General features: G+C 47.3%; 1 protein-coding gene across 1 annotated transcript in view; it reads right to left on the reverse strand.

The window, feature by feature from the left end:
• The window catches only part of CDase (neutral ceramidase), a 130,758-nt gene that overhangs the window by 31,949 nt on the left and 76,838 nt on the right, over positions 1-21,971 (reverse strand). The window contains exons 5-6 of the mRNA XM_075699311.1: positions 5,753-5,830; positions 4,816-4,933 (exon numbers count right to left, since the gene is read on the reverse strand). Of these exons, the coding sequence (XP_075555426.1) occupies positions 4,816-4,933; positions 5,753-5,830 (196 nt within the window). The remainder of the gene's footprint in view (positions 1-4,815; positions 4,934-5,752; positions 5,831-21,971) is intronic.

Below are 21,971 nucleotides of genomic sequence, written 5' to 3' on the forward strand. Positions count from 1 at the left end.
TCTCGTCTCCAGCACTCAAGCAGCTTTCACTGCTCTTGCTGTACGAGACGTACAACGATCATCATCATCTGTATACTGACGCTTCAACCATGGTGAATGGGTCTGCAGGATCGGTGATCTTTCCTGCAAAACCTTCCACCATAAAGATTCGACTCTCTCACCAGACTACATCGACTGCCGCGGAGCTTGCTGCTATTCGTTGCGCACTTCGTGTAATTTCTGAAGAACTACCCAAGAAATGGAGCGTGTTCACTGACTCCAAGGCTGCACTTCATTGTTTGGTTTCTGCCTTACGCCGAGGACCCCACGAACAACTAGTTCTAGAAATCAGACTGCTGCTTCACCACCTCGTCGAGCAAGGACACGACATCACGTTGCAGTGGATTCCAAGCCACTGTGGCATAATGGGCAATGAACTTGCCGACGCAGCAGCACGATCTGCACATGAGGAGGGCTTCCAAGACTCCATTCCATTCTCACGAACAGACGCTGCAACGAAAATTCGTGTGCTTGCAAATGAATCCATCAAAACTTTATGGAACACACCAAGCTTACAGCATACACGTCTACACCGACTGGACCCATCCCTTCGACTTCGACCCTCATCTGGACTCTCTCGACTAGAAACAGCAGTACTTTGCCGACTGTGGCTTGGTGTCGCCTACACAAGATCCTTCGCCTTCCGAGTCGGTATGGACGACAGCGCGGCTTGCACACACTGCGGCGGCGAGGAGACCATCGAACACGTGCTCTGCCACTGTCCTCAATACAGCGCGCACCGGCTGTCACTAGCGACCACGTTGGCACGCCTTGACGACAGGCCACTTTCAGAACAGTCAGTTTTGGAATGCCGACGTGAACTGTCGTCGCAGCAAAAGTCGGTCAAGGCTTTGTTGACTTTTCTACGTGACAGTGGCCTATTAGAAAGACTATAAGGACCCCATTTCATCCCTTTTCATATTCTTTTTTCTCACGCTTTTTTTTGTCACGCTCTTCTTTCCGTCTTTACTTCCCCTTTCCCTTCCCCTAGTGCAGGGTAGCAAACCGGAGGTTTTAAGTCTGGTTAACCTCCCTGCCTTTCTCTCATTTGCATCCCCCCCTCTCCACTTGAGCGTGCTCCTCGCCTCTTTTCAGTCAATTAGATAAGAAAAACTTCTCAATGTAGGCAATGCTATTCGCTTCGAAAAGAAAGTGACATCCTATAAACGAGAAGCGCGTTTCAATGGGCTTTTCAAACAACAACGCTGCAGGTTACCACCCGACGCGTGCGTCGGTGGTTACGTAAATTTGACGACAGGAGATTTGAAGAGTTTTACGTTATATTAGGCCCCTGGGGTTATTTGGCGTGGACCAAATGCACGGCACACGAGCGCTTTTGGATTCCGTCCCTATATCGGAATCCGGCCGCCGCAGCCGGGAATCGAACTCGCGACTTCGCCTGCTCGAAGTCCGTATTCTCCCATTTGCAAGGCAAACCCAATCAGCGCGTTCATGCATATATATATATGTGTGTGTGGAAGAGAAAAATTTACACCCACCCGAACTGCATGAAGCTACAAAGAAAACCCATAGGCGTTTCTCAGGAAGTCTCGCAGTTGAAAAAGCTTTCTTCAACTACGAGGCTTCCTGAGAAACGCCTATGGGTTTTCTTTGTAGCTTCACACAATTCGGCTGGGCATATCATCGATTCGGGGAAATGGAAATACATCTTTTCAGGTTATTTTGTTCAAAGCACAGTATAGTCTACACAAAAGCGCACGGACTCGTCTTTCTTACGCACCAAAACGACAGGTGACGACCAAGAGCTCCAGGAGAGACGAATGATGCTTCGTTTCAGCATGTCGGCAACGTGGGTGTCGATGATCGGACATTCGGCGAAAAGGACTCGACGACGCACGATAGAAGTTTCATCTGTGGGTATGCGTCTATTCTCTGCTTCCCAGATGTTGAAGGAGGCTTAATGCTTGGACAACAACGCCAGTAGGTCCTACATCTGCTGTGGCGTCAGATCGGTGTGGATTGCACTAGCGAGAACGGAAGCAGGAACCGCGTCTATAGCTTTAGGGGGTTGTCTTATTTCAATATTCAAAGCAAGCACAGATACAGGCTGTGTGTCGACGACGCACGTGACAACCGCGCCTTTAGGAAGCAATACGGGCTCACTGGTTGTGTTCAGTACAGCCAAAGTGGCCATGCCCTTAGTGAAGCGAACAAGGATGGGCGCTAGTGCAATCCCTTTGGATAGGCAACGGGGCGACGGCACAACTAGAATGTCACCACTGGTGATGCCAGAGCTAACTTCAAGAAGTTGCTCGCGACCAGATGGCACCACACAATCGTCAGCAGTTCTTAAGCGGAGGCGCGATTGGTACACGTCGTCTGAATTGTTGGTGCCTGTCAAATGAACGAGGCATTGTCGGCAAGAGATGAAATCAGACGCGGAAGAAAGTAAGTCCCACCCTAGAATAAGCACGCGAGCACAAAAAGTCAGCACTGCGAACTGAATATGATGTCGTATACCGTCAATGGACATTCGAGCGATACACTGCGCCGATGGCCGAATTATATCATTTGCACCACGTAGAAGAGGTCCATTGTAAGGTGTGGTAACCTTGCGTAGACGAAAGCACAAGTGAGCGTGAATAATGAGAATAGCAGCTCCCGTGTCAATCAGTGCTTGAAAAGTCACACTTTCAACAGGCACTATTAAATTGTTGGCTGAGCTTCCTGGAGGAATTGTAGTCTGTGCGAGCCATGCAGCTTTCGCTTCAAAAAAGCACCATCTAGTTTTTCGATCGGTGGTCAGGGGTGCGGCTGGCCGGCTTCAGGGGCGATGTCGAGCGTCGGAGAGGGGAGGGAGAGCGGCGACGTCCTGGACGGCAGCTGCGAGGCACTCAGAGAGGCGGAGAAAAGGAGCGTGGTGCAGGCCGGCACTCGTATTGACTCGGAGGAAACAACGGGTCTGTTTCGCAGGCCTCGTAGCCACGGCGTTCGTCCTGTTGGCGTTTTCGACCAAACCGCGATATACGGCCGATAAGAGCGCAATAATAACAAATTGGCCAGGGCGAACACCAGGGAGGGTAAACTACAGGGGCAGTTCCACAGGGTGCTAGAGAAACGATGAGGTTATGAGCAGTACCAGGGGCAGGAGACACTGTCTGAATGAAAGCTGGTTTTATGGCCGCAACCTGAGCATACAAGGTGTTGGAAGGGCGCAGCTCGCAGCTCGCAGCGTAGACCATGGAGGAGAGTTCCTCTATGATGATGTCGCGCAGCCCAGGAACCGAAGATTGAGTTTGGGTGACGGGAGGAGTGAGCAGGCCATGCACGTGGAACTCTTCGCGTATGAGAGCTCGAATAAGCATACGCAGGTATATCTGAGGAAGGACGTGTGCCACAGGCGCCAGGGTGTAAACAGATGGCCTGCAGTGCTTCCAGGTGTTGGCAAGTCGCGATGACATCGTCAGCGGTCGTGGGATTCTTAATCGCCAATGCGTTGAGTGCGACGTGTCCAATGCCCTTTAGGATGTGACGAACGCTATCATATTCTCTCATGGCGGCGTCAACGCGGCGGCAAAGGGCGAGAACGCCTTCAATATAAGAGGTATATGTTTATCCGGGAAGTTGTATGTGTCCATCGAGTTTTTTCTTGACGACCTCAGAGCAGACGTTTGGCGCGCCGAAAATCTGCGTAAGCTGGTGTTTGAACGCGGCTCAATCAGGTTAAGGTTAAGAAATCAAGCCTTGGCAACGTCAGTGAGGTAGAAGGTGACGTTTCGAGGATTGTGAAAGTCATCCTACCGGTTAAAGCCACTCATTCGGTCGTAATTGTCCAACCAATCTTCAACGTCGTCACCACAGAGGCAAGTGAACATGCTAGGTTCACGTGCTGCCGAGTGGTGACGGTCAGTGAGGCAGCGGCCGGTTGGGCAGAGACGGTGACGCAGGAGGCTCCTGGTGGCTCTTCTTGGGCCATGACGGCGGAAAGGCGGAACAAGCGGCGACCTGAGCAAAGCTCCAGGGGCACTCCAAGTCGCAGAGGACCAAGGGGTCGAGAGCAACCTCGACCACTCGCCAGGCACCTGTTAAATCTCGAAGCTTCATTCAGCGGGGGCAGGCGCTCAAGCGCATGACGCTGGCCATGATGATGAATATATACAGATGAAGAACATGAAGGAGAAATATAACGCTCACTGTGCTTGTATGTATGTGTGTGTGTGTGTGTGTGTGTGTGTGTGTGTGTGTGTGTGTGTGTGTGTGAACGAGAAGAAAGGAAACCGAGCGGCCCCGATTTTTATTAGTCAAATCATAAGACGAAAACAAACAATGACACGAGGGACAACATAAGGGGAAATACTTGTAGTTCTTAATTGAATTAAAGGAAATGATAAATAAATGAAAATTAAAGTGGATGAAAAGCCACTGGCCGCAGGTGGTGTACTAACCTACGTCTTCGCATTACGCGTGCGATGCCCTTAACCACTGAGCTACCGCGTCGGCGTTTCCCCGGCCACTTTCTTGGCTATTTATGCAGTACTACAAGAAATAACTCTGGGAGTGTTAGCCAGCGCCACCCCTCACGGCCGTGGCGGTGGCTGCAGAACATCCTATCCACCGCAGGCGTCACATACTCGTACATATAATTTGGGTGAGTGCTGCTAAACCAGCAATACATGACTGCATTTCTTTTAATGATAAGCATTTTACAACTACTAAATAATGTGCCTTTTTTTTCAACCATTTCATGAGTTGTCCTCTGCGAAACAAAAGCGCCCGATTCTCGAGCTATAGTTAATGCCAGGTTATTTAACCTACCTTTCCGGGAAGATTCTTGTTCATCGTGTATTCGAACATGAGCTCAGCGTACCCCTTGTTGTCACCGCTGATGAGTAGGTTACTGTTGTTCATGCTGGTAGGGTGAACGGCGAACCAACTGAAACAGAGCGTGCCCTGTAAAACATTTGCAATAGCCCTGGAATTTCGAAAAGCGGTGTCAAAGGATATCCTAACCGAACCTCAAGATTTTGAGCGCCAACGACGCAAGCGCAATTAGCCCCAACTGCGGCAGTGTTCCTCGATTTATATCTGCATTAATGTTACGCGCAATATAGTGTTTCGTGATCTTACCTTTTTTTAGATCCTATCTTTTACATGCCCTAGATAGTCGCTGATTTGCTTACAGATGTTAAGCCATCCGCAGTGATGTCAGACCACGCAATCCTAAAAGCCTACACACGGTTTAATTGGAGGCACTAATGCTTTTTCTCAAAGCTTAATTTACAATGAGTGTAACAACTTATTTTCCCAGTTTGCGTTTCCTTGTGCGGCGCAATTCCCAGCACAGCAAGAACCGATAAAAGCGAGCGATAGATATCGACGAACTCGTAACATTAGCATCGCTGCAGTTATTGCGTCAAGTAGCACGCTTGCTTAGGAATAACAACTGCACGTTTATCAATATCCCTGATCTTTTTCCCCCTTTCTTTTGTGTGTGTATTGGTAAGCTACTTCCGTCTTTTTTTTTTCTCTTTTCTTTCTTTTCTTTTTTGAAAGCACGCTAAGAAGGATAGGTTTTCTCTTCCTTCAAGAAAATTTGTCACACACTGAAAAAAAAAATTGATTAAGAAACATGACTACAAGCTATTTGACCTAAGCTGCGCCATCAGCTTTAGCGCCTGAGCTTCTTCTTTTTCACTCGACGCCTCATGACAAAGAAACAAAAGTGACTGACGCAAACATGGCAGCTCCTTACTTTATCATCGCTACTGGGTTGTTCTGGAGATCGGTGAACTTGAGAAGCAGCATTTTCGTGTCCGTGTTGTTCTTGTACCTGCGGGACAACAAGCATTATGATGCATCTGCTGTAATCTATGCCAAAAACACTGCACTATACATATATATATATATATATATATATATATATATATATATATATATATATATATATATATATATATATATCTGCCACACCAGCTTAGGCAGAGAGAGAGAGAGAGAGAGATCTGTACAATTTGCTGCTCCAACTGCCCAGTAACCTACGTCAAATTATACGAGAAGCAAAAATCTACGCTTTCGATTTGCAAGCAGTCATTTCGGGCAAACGTTTTCCTGCTCTAGTAAAAATAGCGCTCCGAAAAACTTTACATACTATCAATATAACTAATATTTCAGCCTATTTCTTTCGACGGAAAGAAATAGCAGCGGTTTGTGTTCCGGCCCATTTGGCGCACTATAATCATGAAGAAGATATCTAGTGCATGAAGAAGTCCAAAACCCTCAGTGCGTGAAGAAGTGACAGCGATAGGATTTACAACGTTCGCGCACTTCGGGCGCACTAATTCGTCGTCATCGCTCCTCTTCAAGCGTGAAAGTGCCGTGAGAGTAACACTCGCCGTTCGTAGAAACTTCTTGGTCTTAGTTGGTCTTAGTCCATAGATGCGGGAATTTTGGAAACGTTTGGCTGTTAAACTTCTTCGCAGCGTCACTCGACGCCTCTTCATAAGTACGTTCGTGCAGCGTTGAAAGAATCGGCAAAAAAGAAAGTCGCCGTACGAAGCCTGGTTGGCGGACCCCAGAAACCTGCCGATGATGAAAGAGATTTCTTTTCTTGTCATTGCAGGCAGTCTGTAAGACGCAGCACACCCACCAGAGTGGCTATGGCTTTGCGCTACTAATTCGCGAGGTCGCGAGATAAAATCCCGGCTAAGGCGGCCGCATATCTGAAATGCACAAACGCCCGTCTACCATGCAGTGGGTGCACGTTAAATAAACCCAGCTCGTCCAAATAAATCCGCAGTGCTCCCACTACAACGTGCCTCATAATGAGATCGTCGTTTCGGCATAGAGTTTCATACAATAAGTACTACAGGGAGCTCTGGCGCTGCGATCGTTCAGACACCATGCGAATGATGGGAAGTACACACATTTGTCTGATCTTCGTACTCCTGGATTCAGACGTTCTCGTGGCTTTGTTTATTACGCTTGATATGTCTTCATTGTCCTAAATTTCAAAGCGATATGTGCTTTTTCTAATTGCATAGTACTCCGCGAACACGCACAATCGCCACTGATTGCAATGGTTCAGACTCTCAAGCAGGCCAATCCGAAACGCGCCAAGCGTCTCAACACGCTGGTTTGCCCGCAAGAAATTAGGGCGTTCTGCGCTATGTGTCGTTGCATGCGTCCGTGGCGTAATGGTTTCAATATTGGGCTTCTGTGGTACATGTTCCGTGCTCGAATCATGCCGTCGGACAATTTTAATTCATTTAATTATTTATTACACGGTCTTTTGTTGCAAATGGCGAATTTACAAGGTCGTGGAGCCGTTCGAAGCCCAAAGGACCAAGTTTAGGCAAATCCATGTACTTCCCATAATTATCACGCTGGCTCAACCACTCCCATTGCAGCTCCCGTAGACACCAGCGTCAGAATTCCCTCGAGTAATTATTGTACGAAACTCTATGGGTTTGCGCGAGTAAAAGCCCAGGCTTTCTTAGTGCAGCACATACAGCGACCGCAATGCCTTGCGGGGCTGGCCTGGCATTCATGTCAACGCTCGGCGCATGGCGGGTTACAGCGCTTCTTTCTTATCTCACTTTCTGCGGGTGCTCTGGCGAACGCGCTCTGCCCGCAACGAGGAAATCAGTAATGGTGGGCATTTTCAATGACGTAAAAAGAATACATCTTGGCGCTACAAAATGAAAACGCCACAAAAGTTCCACAAGGAAAACAGCGGTGAACATGGAGGTTTCAGAGCTCACGCAACTCGGGCAGAGGCGTGGATCCGTTTTACCCCGCGCCCTAGTGAGCCCGTCGAGTATATACTCAGTCAGCTGGTTTGCAGAACGTACGTGAGACGATCCCGCGTCTCGCCGAAGGAAACGTGGTCACGCTGCCACTATGCGATAATATATATATATATATATATATATATATATATATATATATATATATATATATATATATATATATATATATATATATATATATATATATATATATATATATGTGTGTGTGTGTGTGTGTGTGTGTGTGTGTGTGTGTGTGTGTGTGTGTGTGTATATATATTTGAAAGTCTCAACAGAAGGTACACTGTTAGTACGCGCTGCTTCACATGCCGGGACTAATTACGAATATTGCTGGAGCAGCCCGACATACCGGTCCCTCGCGCATGCTCCAGGCGTTTGCGACCTCATAGCAACAGCCAGCAGCAGACGCGTTTAAAGCCGGTCTCGGATGGTAAAATTAGACGCTTTTGCCGCGCTTTGCAGATCGCAACCCCGGTGCTCGTAACTTTTGTTTACGGGCGTTTCTTTCCGCCCCTGGTACTCGTTTATTTTTGCCCGTACTGTTTATTCAGTTCTCCGGTGCACTCGTAAAGAGGCTGGCCGCATCGGCTCAGTGACTAGCGGTTGGCTGCTCAGGATGGCGTAACGAAAGCGGCTTCGATCGCCCGCAATGACGATCATATTTCTGTGAGGTGAATAGCAGTCATGCTCGTGTACTTATGTGCAGATGCGAATTAAAAATTTTTAAAAGGTGAAAATCACTTCTAAAAGCTGTAATAGCTCGCATAGTATCTGATTTGTTTGGGCTTTAAAGCGCAACTTTGGCGTTTTTTTTTTAGCATGTTAGAACAAATGTATTTTTTTAATTAGATATATTTTTTGTCACCTGTACGGTGAGGCAATTGAATTGAGAACTACGAAATAAATTGAAATAATAAAAAAGTATCGAAAGCAAAGCTGAACTGGATATCTTGGACCACGACCTACTGAGCTCCAGACCTGCGCAGATGTCTCTTCTCCATCGCGCCTGGTCCAGTTCAACCCTTTTGCGGCTTGGGACTAACGTACGGGCAGAGTGGCACTAAGTTATAACATGTTCGCTTCTCTCTGCTTCCGCGATCTGTTCCAACACTCGTGCTGCCATTTTGGAATACAAAGCGCTTGTATTGGCGGTGAATGCATACATTTACAAATGTAAAGAGAAAACAAGATTTGCGAGTGTTTGCGTTTGAATAGTGAGATTAGAGGAGGAGGAGCGATGCAAGAAAGGTAAACAAGCACATATGGCAGACGGCATAACTTTTCCTATCTTGCCTCTGTACGAGAATGAAAAAAAAGTTTTGAAAGATTCATAGTATAAACTAGCTTTTTTGAGTTGATTACATATATCCCAATGTCAGAGATAACATTATGATTTATTGGTGTGTGCCGTAAGGCAACAAGGGAGAGGATCTGGCTTAAGTTTTGAAAGTAATTCCTGCGCCCGATGTGTACAAGGCAACAGATCGAGTCTCTTTCAAGGAAAGGTGAGATTACTTTTTTTTTAGTAATGTTTGAGGTCTCGGTGAGTTCAAAGCTTGCAAAAGGTATCCCAGAGTTTTAATACGTGCCGCACTGCAGGCCTTGTGTCACGGAACTCTTTTCAAACTGCGAAGCTAGCTTTTCTGTGTATTACGGCGGCAGCATAACGGTGGTGCGAAAGATCCGCACACAGTGAAGCTGTACGCGTACTTCTCCTTTTGAACTAACGACATACTCACGGGCAACTTTTAAGACTTAAAATAAGTGGTAATCGTTCTGTACTCGAACGGATACGGTGTTTCCAGTTTCTAAAAAGCGCAGTAGCGAACTTGACAAATTACACAATGAAACTGTTGTGAACTTTACGAACTCTAAAAACACGGTGACTTAATTTAGTGTGCAACAGCTCTGAGGTCTGTTACTGCGTGCAATACGACAATGGGAGCGACTATTTAACACTATTTTTCGGAGCAGCGGACTACACGCACCGACATCTTTGAGTGAACTTTTGGATGCGAGTGACCGATCAAAGCCTCGTGACATCACTGTCACTGTGTTCGCAAAAATCGTCAACCATGCAAGCAGTTCGTCACGACACAACAGCCGCCGTTCTAATCCGCCTCTTTCATTTTCTGGTGCTGCCCTCTGCCGCACGCCGCTGAAAACGTTTTTGAAGGGTCCCGGCGCTTTCACCGGTTGATTTGTGTACCTGCGCTCACGTTGAGTGCGCGTCGGTTGTGCGTTTCGTGGATCGCGAATCGTTATTGGCTTCTTCGGGACAGCACGTCGTTCCTGAAGCCATGTAGCCCTCAATGACTACTGGGTGAGTAGGCCTCAGTGCGCTGTTCCGCAAACAGTGCGGCCGATAAAGGCACGCTGAGTTCCGTTTGGCGGCACGGCTGCCTTGGAATTTGTCACTGATTTCTGCACTTGGAGCTCGCTTTTTGTACTCTTTTTAAACATTCTTTAGACGTTTCGCATATTCAAAAAGTCTTCGAGCGTAGCCTTCTGCGTCGGATTTATTAAAGCGGTGCACTTGTTTGCACCGACATCTACAGCCGCAGGTCGTTGTTATCGTCAAATAGTGTGGAAAAGGTCCATCGCTGATATGAAATAGTGTCAAAATGTAGCAAATAATGCATATCTGCGCATATGTGTCATGGTGTTACACCCTGAGACGAGTCAATATGAGCGGTCGAACTACTTAAACAACGGCAACTGTGATCCAGATACATATATTACGGGCTGTTAATTAACTCATTCTCGCTTTTCTTTAACTCCATCATACTTACAGTTTTAGCCTGCCATAGAGCATTATTAGAGAAAACTGTGCTCGCATAAGTGCTCCTTTGTAGGCCATGTTGTTCTACCACGAAAACGCGCGGATGCCATCGCTCACACGGCGTTAGTATAAATGAGCGAGGCGGTTGTTTATGCTGCTGTATACCGAGTACACCGTCTCTTGTTTGCCGCTTGACGCAGAGGCAAACAGTGCATCTCTGAAATTGAGAAATGTGCCGGCAAAGCAACACGTACAGGCCCACCCATAAACGTGGCGAATGCGGCCGACAGCCTACAGGTACGGTAACGTACAGATGTTGGCACAGTGCTGTGTCGCCGCTTACCGCTTATTGTGTACGCGCCGTGCGGTGTGAAGTGTAGGTGATTTCAAATCGCTAAGGCCAGAATTGAACTATAAAAGCAGTTTCGTTCGACCTAACTGTTTACATTTCAGTTCAGGTCCGCCGGTAGCGGGGGCACGAACTCGACGGCGCCAGGTTAACCTTCGCTGAACAGGATCGACATTGGCTCAAATTTCGTGGGCACGGCTTGAGAAGGTTAAGGCTTGTGCATTTCCACTTGGTACGCGTGCTTGACTCATTTTGAGCACGATTAATTATATATACAAGCGAAGACGCTGTCGCTATTGTGTTGTCGGTTCGACGGCCGATCACGTGGGGTTCGGTTGAACGATGGTAGGCACGCCGATTTTGCCGGTGCCTTCGACAAGAAGCCTGTCGCAGTACAACTCGCGTTCGTCGGTTGCGTCGTTGTCGACCTGGTATGATAAAAAGGTTTCACTGACGCACAATAGTCGCTCAGTCATAGGAGTGAGCGTCTTGTCGGTCTCGTATCGACCCAGTGTAGCCGGGCCTTACGAGTACGTGCAGTCAGGAACGCGCTGCCACCACCAGCAAGTGAGGACCGACGCTGCAAAAAGGCTTCGTCAGCAACGTGATGTACTTGAGTGTCTCCCAAGTGTAACGCACGGGTTTTTCGTAAAATTAGCGAGCCATTCATGAAAGGCGGCAGCTACCTGGCTCACGGTGCAGTCCGGACAGCTCGGACGATGCCCTGGCCGCTTTCTCTTTTAAAGTGGAGTTGCGGTCTCACGCTACGCACGTTTTCGGCACCGCGCCGACGTCGAGCTACCAGTAGAATTTCAACACGGTACACAGCACGAGTGTTTGCAGCAGCACGCGTCCGAGCGCTTTTTCTTTTTTTCCGAGGGACTTCCCAGCGCGCGGCCACGCGCGCGACCCTTCCAAAAGGTTTCGCGACTAATCCGCAAGGGCGGGGCGCATGCGCCGTCGCGCCATGAAAGAGGCGGATTACAATGCCGCCCCAGTCAACTGTAGAGTAGCAGACGAACAGGTCATAAAAGCGACGCCAACAGCCAACGGTTGAACGAAAGTGGGAGCAGGCGACTCCCATACAAGTGGGTTATCTGTGCAGGTCTGGAGTTCTAGTGGGTCGTGGCGTAGACAGATGCCTTATTATGGCGTCAGAAAGAGAGGCCATAAAGGAAAGACAAGGAGGCTAACCAGTTATGACGTCAGAGTCTACCCTTCGCGAACGCGAAGAGCGTCAGCACGAAGACCTCCTTCAAATGACATAGTTTAGCCGTACGCGCCCAAAAGCGTCCATGAAATTCAATTATAGGTAATTTAATAAATCAGAGACCGCTCCATATTATGCGCTATTTCATTAAAATGTACGTGCACTTTAATGCCTACAGGCCGAAAAATAGTCCTTGTCACGACGAACACTAGCGCAAGACGACTACTTGGGAAAAACCAGCACCTCGGTCACTATCGCCTGTTGTAGAAGGTGCTGACGTCAGAAAACACAGTCAGAAAAAATAACACATTAGCTTGCAAGAGTGGGAAGCACGTACGATAACCTCAAAAATTGATTTTAGTGAAACTACGTAATTTTCAGTCGTGCCGTTCGCTACACATGGTCAGAGTGCCAAAGAGACCACGCAATAGAAATCTCGTTAAGATTCGGAGTTCCAAAAATTCGCAAGGATTGCCCTTTTAAGCACCCCCCCCTCCAACCTACCGTTATTCAGTTTATATCTGTACAATTACGTTTTCAGTCAATAATCTAAGTATCCATGTCTTTGCATGAATACTCCCCATCCGCCATCGCGATCGCAACCAGTGGTGTGAAAACACTCCCCAAGGCAAGATATACGCACACATGTATACATACAGTAGCGAAAAATTTACTGGGCGAAAGGACAGCTGTCGCCGCAGCTTCATTCGTGGAACACCGCAAGTGTTAAGCGGAGATTATGGGTTTCGATACCGTACAGATTTAACTGTCAATTTGAAAAAAAAAAGAAAGGAAGAAAAAATAACAGTTCCTTTGCACTAGGCTTTCTTTACCTTCATTTTTAGTTTCTGCATATACAGGGTGCACCACATTAACTTGCGCCAAAATTTAAAAAAACATGCGAGTACCATGTAGCTGTACAGAACCCAAGGTAGTATGGTTTACCGTAGCTTGAAGCAAGTCAGACTAGTTGTTGCATTTTGCCTAATTACATAATTCGTTATTATTAATTAATTAACTTCTGAACCATTACACTGAGAGCAAGATCTTGAATCAGAAAATTGTCGGCCATCGTGAAAAATAACAGATCCATCTTTGTGTTGCCCTATACGTCTACATAAATGTCTTTTTCACATACATACATACATACATACATACATACATACATACATACATACATACATACATACATACATACATACATGTCTGAGAGTGCATGCACGTACATGTTCGTCGCCCATTTATCTTCAGTTATGCGAACAGATAAAATGTAGGCCAAAGGTCACCGCGCCAACTTTCGTTAACCTTCTTTCTCCATGCGTGCCTTGATCTAATTCGTGATTGCTAGGTAAAGGCCCTCTGCAGCCGTTAAGCGAAGAAAAAATAGGACAACTAAGTGAATGAAAGAACGGAGCTTCACCGCTTAAATAGCCCTCGCGATACCAGAGGCAAATATATGCGCTGAAACGTGCCCTCATTGCTCTGTATAACCTTGTACGTCACTGCGTTTGGATGCGTATGCTTGTGGCAGCAGCGACCAGAAACCGACACAGCTCATCTCACTGAAAGTGTAGACCTTGCTTTACTGATTTATTTTTCGCTCAAAGCGATATGGTGAGGCACGCCGTAGTGGGGGACTCCGGATCATATTTCGACCAGCTGGGGTTCTTTAACGTGCACCCAGTGCACCGTACACTGGCGTTTCTGCAGTTCGCCCCCGTCGAAATGCAGCCGCCCCGGCCGGGCTGTGATCCCGCGCCTTCAGGCTGGTTCACAAGTTTAAGCAGACAAGTTGGAATTATTGGAAGAGCGAGAGTAACTTGTCCCACTGGCACTCGCTCACCAAAATAAATAAATAAATAAATAAATAAATAAATAAATAAATGAATAAATAAATAAATAAATAAATAAAGAGGGTGTGTTAGCAAATGTGACTATTTTTACCTATTGTTGCACCCTGTAACACAACGGCCAGCCACATATCACGCTCGCCGGAGTGGCGTAGTGGTTTTGGTGTTGCGCCGCTAAGCCCGAGGGCGCGGGATCGAATCACGGGCGCAGTGGCCGCAATTTGATGGGTACGATATGCAGAAACGCCCGCGTACCTTGCAAAAGGTGCACGTTAAAGAACCCCAGGTGGTAGAAACTGATCCGGAGTCCCCCCACTACGGCGTGCCTCATAATCATATCGCGGTTTTGGCACGTAAAGCTCCAGAATTTTTAGCACGTATCACACTTCGCCACATCACCTGTCTTCACCAAAAAAGCAACGGCTAAAGATACGCAGCTGATGAGACCAGAGCGAATTTACCTCGATGATAAGGCCTGCGCAGTTGACGCGCACTTCGAGCACGGCTTCTACGAAAAGTGCAACAGTCAGACAGCTTAATGACATTCTGGATGGCTCGCGGGAAAGCTGGAATTCAGATACGAGTACGTCCCAACTGATAAAAAAGTAATTTGATGGGCTTGCAGGCTGATCAGCAGAATGCCCACTCACAAAAGGACAGATAAAGAGACAAAAATGTCGGCGCCACGTCTTGATAGCGAGTGTGCATGCGCGTGCGTATCTACTTCGAGCGGCATAATACTGGCTTTGTCCGCGGTGCGCGATACCCGGTCAGAAACCTCGCCGCTATTTTAGAAGATGACGCAGAAGTCTTAAAGCGCTCGCACGTGTCGTATTCGCAGCTATGTATTGCCGCGTCACTATTTGTGCCAACTACACCCTGGCGACAACAAAGACGACGACCGGGCCGCTCGAGAGTACGAGAACGACAAAAGAAAGTCGTTCTTTTGTGCTGGCCTGCATGCTGCGCGTCCTTCTCGAGTACAACGCGCTACTGCTACTTGCCGCGATAAAGCCCCTGTGCCTTGTGACCTGCCACAATATATGCAAGCACGGACAACCTGTTTCTAAGCAACAAAAAGCCCGCATGGGGAAGCAAGAGCGTGGCGTCACGTATGTGTGCAGTGCGAGCGCAAACGGTGCCCGCCGATGAAAAGGGCGGCCTAGCGAAGAAGTAGTAGGAGGATATTTTTTGCTGTTTTTACTTTGCGAGACGCTGATGGCAGGAAACTACAGCAGCGTTCGCCTAAGCGTTCTGCTGTAAGAAAACCACTGGCGGCAGCCAAATGCAGCGCATCGGACAATCAGCTCTAGCAAAGGAATACGCAACTAGCGCGACATCTGGTCCAATCCTGCACAGCGCAACTTCAAGACGGCGTCTATACAGGGGAGGGGAAAGGCTATAAGGGGGAGAGGGGGGCGTTTTTCCTTTTTTTTTTTTTGACTATGCAGAATTCTTAATAATCGTTTATGACAGATAGCATAATTGCAGTCCTTCGGCTGGATTGCTGGAAGCGGCAGTCATTGCTTGCATAATAAATGGAAATGGCTGATCGACTAAGTAACACAGAATGACTAATTATGTTTCTAACTAATTATTTTACCGCACATATTCCAATTCACTAATTGGAGCCGGTGAGTTTCCAGGGCGTATGCATTTGGAACGAATTCTGAGGATACAACGGGTTTCGAGATAAGTGCCATGAAAGTTGCGGTAAAAATGCACGGCTGTTCCACATACTTTTTTTTTAAAACAAAAATGCATTACAGCACAAAAGTAACTGGAAGGTTCATGTATTCCGTCGCAGACTTTGGGAATGAACATATCAAAACTGGTGTCACCCTGAAAATTCTTTCGAAGTGGTTGCGCCTTGCGATATTAGCGGCTACAATTCGTAAATTGAGACATGTAGCCATAAAATAATTAATTTAAAAGTTAATTCGCGGATTTTTATTAATCAGTTGATTATGCATATCAACTTTGCGTGCAAATAATGTCCACCTCTTTGAGTAATCCAGCTAAAGGGCTGGAATTATGCTACCTGCCACAAGCGATTTATTTATTTATTTATTTATTTATTTATTTATTTATTTATTACCCTCAGGACCAAGGGCATTAAAGAGAGGCGTGAGTAACAGCAAATGAGAAAAAGAAACAAATATAAGCAGTAAAAGGGTAGCTATAGACAATAAAAATTCTGCATAGCAAAAAAAAAAAAAACGCAGATCCCACGCACTGTGGGAATCGATGTCTTTCTGTGCTGTTTGCTTCCATTGACGGTATTTGGCGGTGATGTTGAAGGCATGTGACAGTCGTCATGTAATGTGAAATGTTATCTGCCTGCACCACTTGTGCTTGTCCGCGTAGTACACTGAACACAGACAGAAGTGTAATTCATTCATTAATTTACTCCAGAGAGCCCAACTGAGCAATGCTTTCTGACCACGCATTTTATTTCTCCCGTGTTATGTTAGCTGAACTGCCGCAAGCGCAGAGGGGGTACCACCCGTTTCCCCACTGCGTCGGTACGGGATGCGGATGTACCCATTCCCTGTCTCCCCTCTCTCTCTTTACTCCATCTCTAATGTTGAATTCCAATGGCGGAGTTGGAGCAAGTTTTTCTGCTCGTTTCGGAGCAGGTTTGTTCCAATGACAGAGTGAGGACGGGAGTAAGGTGTTCCAATGAGAAAGTCAGAGGGGATTCAGAGCGGGAGTCACTCCGTGGAGCAGAAAAAGATGCTCCGCCAAAATCGGCGGAGTGGACCGGAACTCTACGTGACGTATTTCCTTTACCACGTTTGTCTGCTGGGAGGCGCCACCGGTCACGACTCGCGAGGAAGCAAAAGCTGCTGCACGCTTGGCGAGATATCCATTCCGCACATTTAAAAGAACAACAGCTGAACGGCGCTGAAGAGACAAGTGACCGGTGCGGCGGTGCTGGGAGCAAACAGCGGCAGGAAATGACAACACGCAAGGCATCCTGGGTAACTCGGAGATAGAAGTTCCGCTTCCGCCTTGCTCCGGCGGCGCAGATTGTGTTCCACCATGGAGGAAGGAAACTCAGGAGAGGCCCTGACATCACTCTTTGTGAAGCAAAAGAGAAGCCGGAAGTTGGCGTTGCTCATGGCGTTGCTCCGCCTATCGGGCCAGCTCTCCTCTCTTGTTTGCATTCCTTCGTCCGTTGCCATTGCCGTGGCGCGGTACATTGCGTACAGCGTTGCATGCGCGTTCATTTCACGAACTTTAGTTCCTCCTGTCCCACCTGGCCACAACAACATCCGGTAGAGCACGGTCCAGATAACGCTGCGCAACAAAACACGGAGACCAACGCAAACCTGCCCGCACGGCGCCTTTGCCACGGTACGAAACCTACGGAGCAACACGTGTGAGCGCACAGAACAATAACAAAGCCGCCATTGTGGCCCCAAAAGGCGGGGCCACTACAGCAAAGAAATAAAAAAACAGCAAAACAAAAAAGAACCTACTACGTCATTTCCTCCACACTTTTCTCCTAGCGCGCGGAGGGGGTAGGGCCTCTCCTCAGTTTCCTTCCTCCATGTGTTCCACTCACGGATTTGGAAGCGTTGCTCTACGCCAGAGTCGAGTGCTCGCTCGCGGAGTCCGTCGGCTGCTCCAACTCCGCCATTGGAATGCAACATAACATTGTCCCTACCTCCTTCCTGGACGGTCGCTGCTGTTGCGCGGGAGCATGTAGGTAAGCGCGGAGGATCCTGCAATGGTTTTGCGAGGGTCACGCCTAATTACGACGTCCTGACGGCATTGTTGCGTCCCCCAGGGAGCTTCAGAAAGCCCTGTGGCGTCCCCCCAAGGCGCGTAAGAGGGCATTGTGGCCCCGCAGTGGCGTAGCCAGAAATTTCGGTCGGGGGGGGGGGGGGGGGGGGGGGGGAGGGGGCTCATGTTGGAGCTCGGCCTGTTCCTTACAGCATTTTTCGAGGCATCAAATACATTAATAATAACTGCATTGCCATTGTGAAAGATGCTGCAAACGAATTCTTGGACGCTACGTACTGTCACGACAAGTGAAATATATATTTTTTCATAAAAGAATATATATGTCTGTCCCAAGAATTGTGCCATTAACTGATATCAGTGCTTCCATATTTTCTATCTATGTAATAAATAAAGAAAATATCACAGGAACTATAGAACTATATCAGTTCGAAACTAGCAAAGCAGTGCATGCCGCTGATATGATATATGTAAAGGCCGTGAAAGGAACGAGTTGAAGACAAATATTTTCATGAAACTTTGTCATTCAAGAGCCTTGTTTACATTTTTGTACATATGCAACGGCCAGGGGAAAAATCTCAATGACGCTGTCCTCCCTTCCAATGTATTGTGCAGGAGCAGCTGTCACCGGTCGTGTATTGTAATTTCACCGAAATTATAGTCGCAACAGAGATCAAATAAAAAAAAGCAGGAGTTCTGCAAAATAGAGATTAGAAGTGCGAAGATACAATGGAATACACAAATGCGAAGATAAAGCTTGACAATGGGCAAAAAAGTGCCACTGGAAGCAAAGTATATTTAAATATACGTATAGATATATTTATCTATACACAAGATATTTAAATATACGTATAAGTCTCCAATAAATCTACGTAATTCCCTGTATACAGGGTGTTTCAGCCAACTTTAGCCGGAGTTTAAAAATATGCTGATGCACTCTCAGACGGACGCGACCAAATGCATGTTGCTCGTTTTTGTATGTAGTGTGTCCCGCTATTTTTTGTATTTTGCTTAATTAAATTTTTAGTCAAGAATAATTAACCAACTTCTGAAGTAACGAAGCTAGGAAAAAAATTCAGATTAGAAAGATTTGGAGCAGTTTGCAAAACGCCCGAATAAACGGCTTCTGTCTTTCTATATTAAGCATTAGTGTATTTCAGCTTACTGATGATGTCCACGAAACACAAAACGCCATGTGACAAGCCCGCTTGCACGTCATGATTGCACTGCTCCCAAACGTTCCGCGCCCAAACAGCCATAGGCGCGCTGCCGCTTAAGAGGCGACAAGGCAGCGACGTCCTGTCCTGTGGCCGGCAAGGTCACTATCTCATTAACCAAAACACAAAAAATAGCGTGACGCAGTGCATACAAAAGTGAGCAACATCCATTTGGTCGCTTCGTGTTAGAGTGCATCGGCAAATGTCTAAACTCTGGCTAAAGTTCGCTGAACACCCTGTATAGTGCGTCAAACAAGGCAAATGAGCATGTTGCGCAATCACAGATTCACAGATAACAGAATCCTAAGGTACAACCCCCCCCCCCCCTTTCCATCTCTCCACTCGCTCCGATGCATCGCGCGCGACGGAAGGCGGCGCGTTTCCTCCCCGCTTTCCTCCGTTGCGCACACAAAACTGACCCACCGTCGCCGGCTCACCCTCAGTTCAAGGGGCTTAAGCTCACCCCCCCCCCCCCCCCACCGCACTTCTGCTTTCACGGGCACATAAGGCATGCGGCGCGCGGTGACGATGTTATCTCCCTTGGATTTCATACGGAGCATGACGGCGACGACAGGAATGCGCCTTGAGTGTCCATATATTTGCTACCGCAATAATATAGTAAGAGTATCCGGCAACTGAAGAGTTGAATTGAAGAGCCCATTACTTTCCGCAAAAGAAGTAACAAATCGAACTTTCACCAAGCGGCAATTCGCTGCGCCAGAACAACGTCTTTTTTTCTTCTCGTGGGGCGGGGGCACCGAAATAAAAAAAGAAAAAACGCAAAGGAAAGCATGTTGGCCACAATCGAATGCCTACTTTGGGCACCTAATGTGGCTACCGAAAGAATACCGAAGAAAACGTGAGACACTTGGTCCACAGAGAACCATATGCATGCTGCTCGTTATCCTACACTTGTGAGACAAAAGAGTGGTTGCGATAACATCGAAATGAAAGTGATGCCCTCAAGCGAACGTGTTGAAATCCGTCGTGTTCCCGCAGTGGTGGCGGCGAGCGACCATTGCTTCTTTTCCTCGTCTGCTTGCCACAGAGCGTCCAAAACTCTGTGAGGCCAAAATCCACTCGGCCAGAGAAAAACGAACGCGCAATGAAGTGCGCTGCGCGGTTGTCAGGGCAACACGTGAGAAACGCATGACCTCTGGCTGACTGTGGCAGCCCGCGGTTAGCGAGAAGAAAATTCGTCTCACAACGCTTCGTCTCATCGGACCTCGCTGCGTGCTTTGTCAACTTGTCTGATAGTGTGTTGATTTGGATTGTCTCGTTGTATGGTTCGATGTACGACTTTAGAAAAGTCAATGCACCTTTGGCGTCCAATATTTATAAGAACATTAAGCCCTCAAAGATCCGGAATTGAAAACCTAAAGCACGACTTTGGAAATGTCAATGCACCTTTCGCATCAAAAGTTTACGCGATCTTTACACCCATAAAGTTTCGGAATTGAAATCCATGCGCGCCGTAGATTCCGCGGCATCCGCGAGATGCCGCAACGAGCCCGCTCGCCATCCAAACGCCCGTGAAACTGTGTTCTCGGATGGGGCTAATGCGTTATGTCAGTCCAGGTGCATGGACGTTGCCACGAAATCCAGCCCAAGTTCACAATCTTCGCGCCGAAATGTATTTTCGAGCCTGAAAAATACATTCTAGACAAAATCCAGAATGATTTCCGGCGCCGGGGGGTTGTTTTGATCGGCGGCACATGACAGCACAAAATAATTCCGGGGGGGGGGGGGGCTGAAGCCCCATAAGCTCCCCCCCCCCCCCTGGCTAAGCCCCTGTGGCCCCGTTCTACCGAAACGTCGTCTCCCGCACCCCCGCCGTGTGCTCTCAACCACTCCCACGACGCGGCGTGCAAGGCAGCAGCAGCAGTGGAAAAGTCGAAGGAAGAGGCAAAGAAAGCTTGTGCATCTGCGTGTGTGTGCACGGCGCATGGCTGCAGCATCTACATAAATCCATAAATCCAAATCCAGCATCCAAGCGCAAGATAATCTCTCTTACTGGCGCACGTAGTTTGACGTTCATACGTTGCTGTTGACATCCATGTTTTCTACTGTTGCGATTAGCAGTTAGGTTCAGCATGATAAGTACGCTGATAAGAGCGAGAAGTACGCTCATTCCTTCGTGTTAAATATTTTCTTTTATTCTGTACCTTTCTCAAGCTACCGGTGATCTTTCCATTTCGCTTTGTGGCTTGTTTTTTCTTAGTCTTACTGTTACGTGAAATGGTCTGCAAAGCAGTGCTCAATAATTTCGCCAAAAGAGCGTTCAAAATGTACTAGCCGCTAAAATTCTCTACAATGATATTCAACGAGGAAAGCCAGATATATTAAATGGACATGCTTGAAGCCTGCAAGATTAAATTATTCACGCGGCATATACAAGCGCTTGTCAATTAGCTTTTTTTTTTTAATGATGAACCCTGTTTACAATAGATACTGCCCCAGAAAATGTATACGAAGTCATTTCATCGCAACATACGTAGCAAAGACAGACACTTCAACACATTGTTACCACGCCACTAAACAATCTTCAAAATTATTTTTAAGCATTTCCTTTTGTGTCACTGATGAACTTAACAATGAATGAATTCTAAGGTTTTACGTACGCATCGAAACTACGATTATCAGGCACGCCGTAGTGGGGGACTCCGGACTAATTTTGACCACCAGGGGATCTGTAACGTGCCCCGAGTGCACGGTACAGGGGCGTTTTTGCATTTCGCCCCCATCGAAATGCTGCCGCCGCGCCCGGGATTTGATCACGCGACCTCGTGCTTAGAAGCGCAACACAATAGCCGCCAAGCCACCGCGGCGGGTATTCGTAATGAATATTTTCAAAGATGTAGGCCATATGTACTAAGCATGCATTGTTGAATGCCCGCAGGCATAAATTATCATGACAGCTACGCAGACAATATATGAAATGTGCAACGGAGACCCTCGTTTATGTCGGCGGCAAGGAGATAATTGAATAGATTTAAAAGAAATTA

This window comes from Dermacentor variabilis, chromosome 1 (assembly GCF_050947875.1).
Source record: "Dermacentor variabilis isolate Ectoservices chromosome 1, ASM5094787v1, whole genome shotgun sequence".
Taxonomy (NCBI): Eukaryota; Metazoa; Arthropoda; class Arachnida; order Ixodida; family Ixodidae; genus Dermacentor; species Dermacentor variabilis.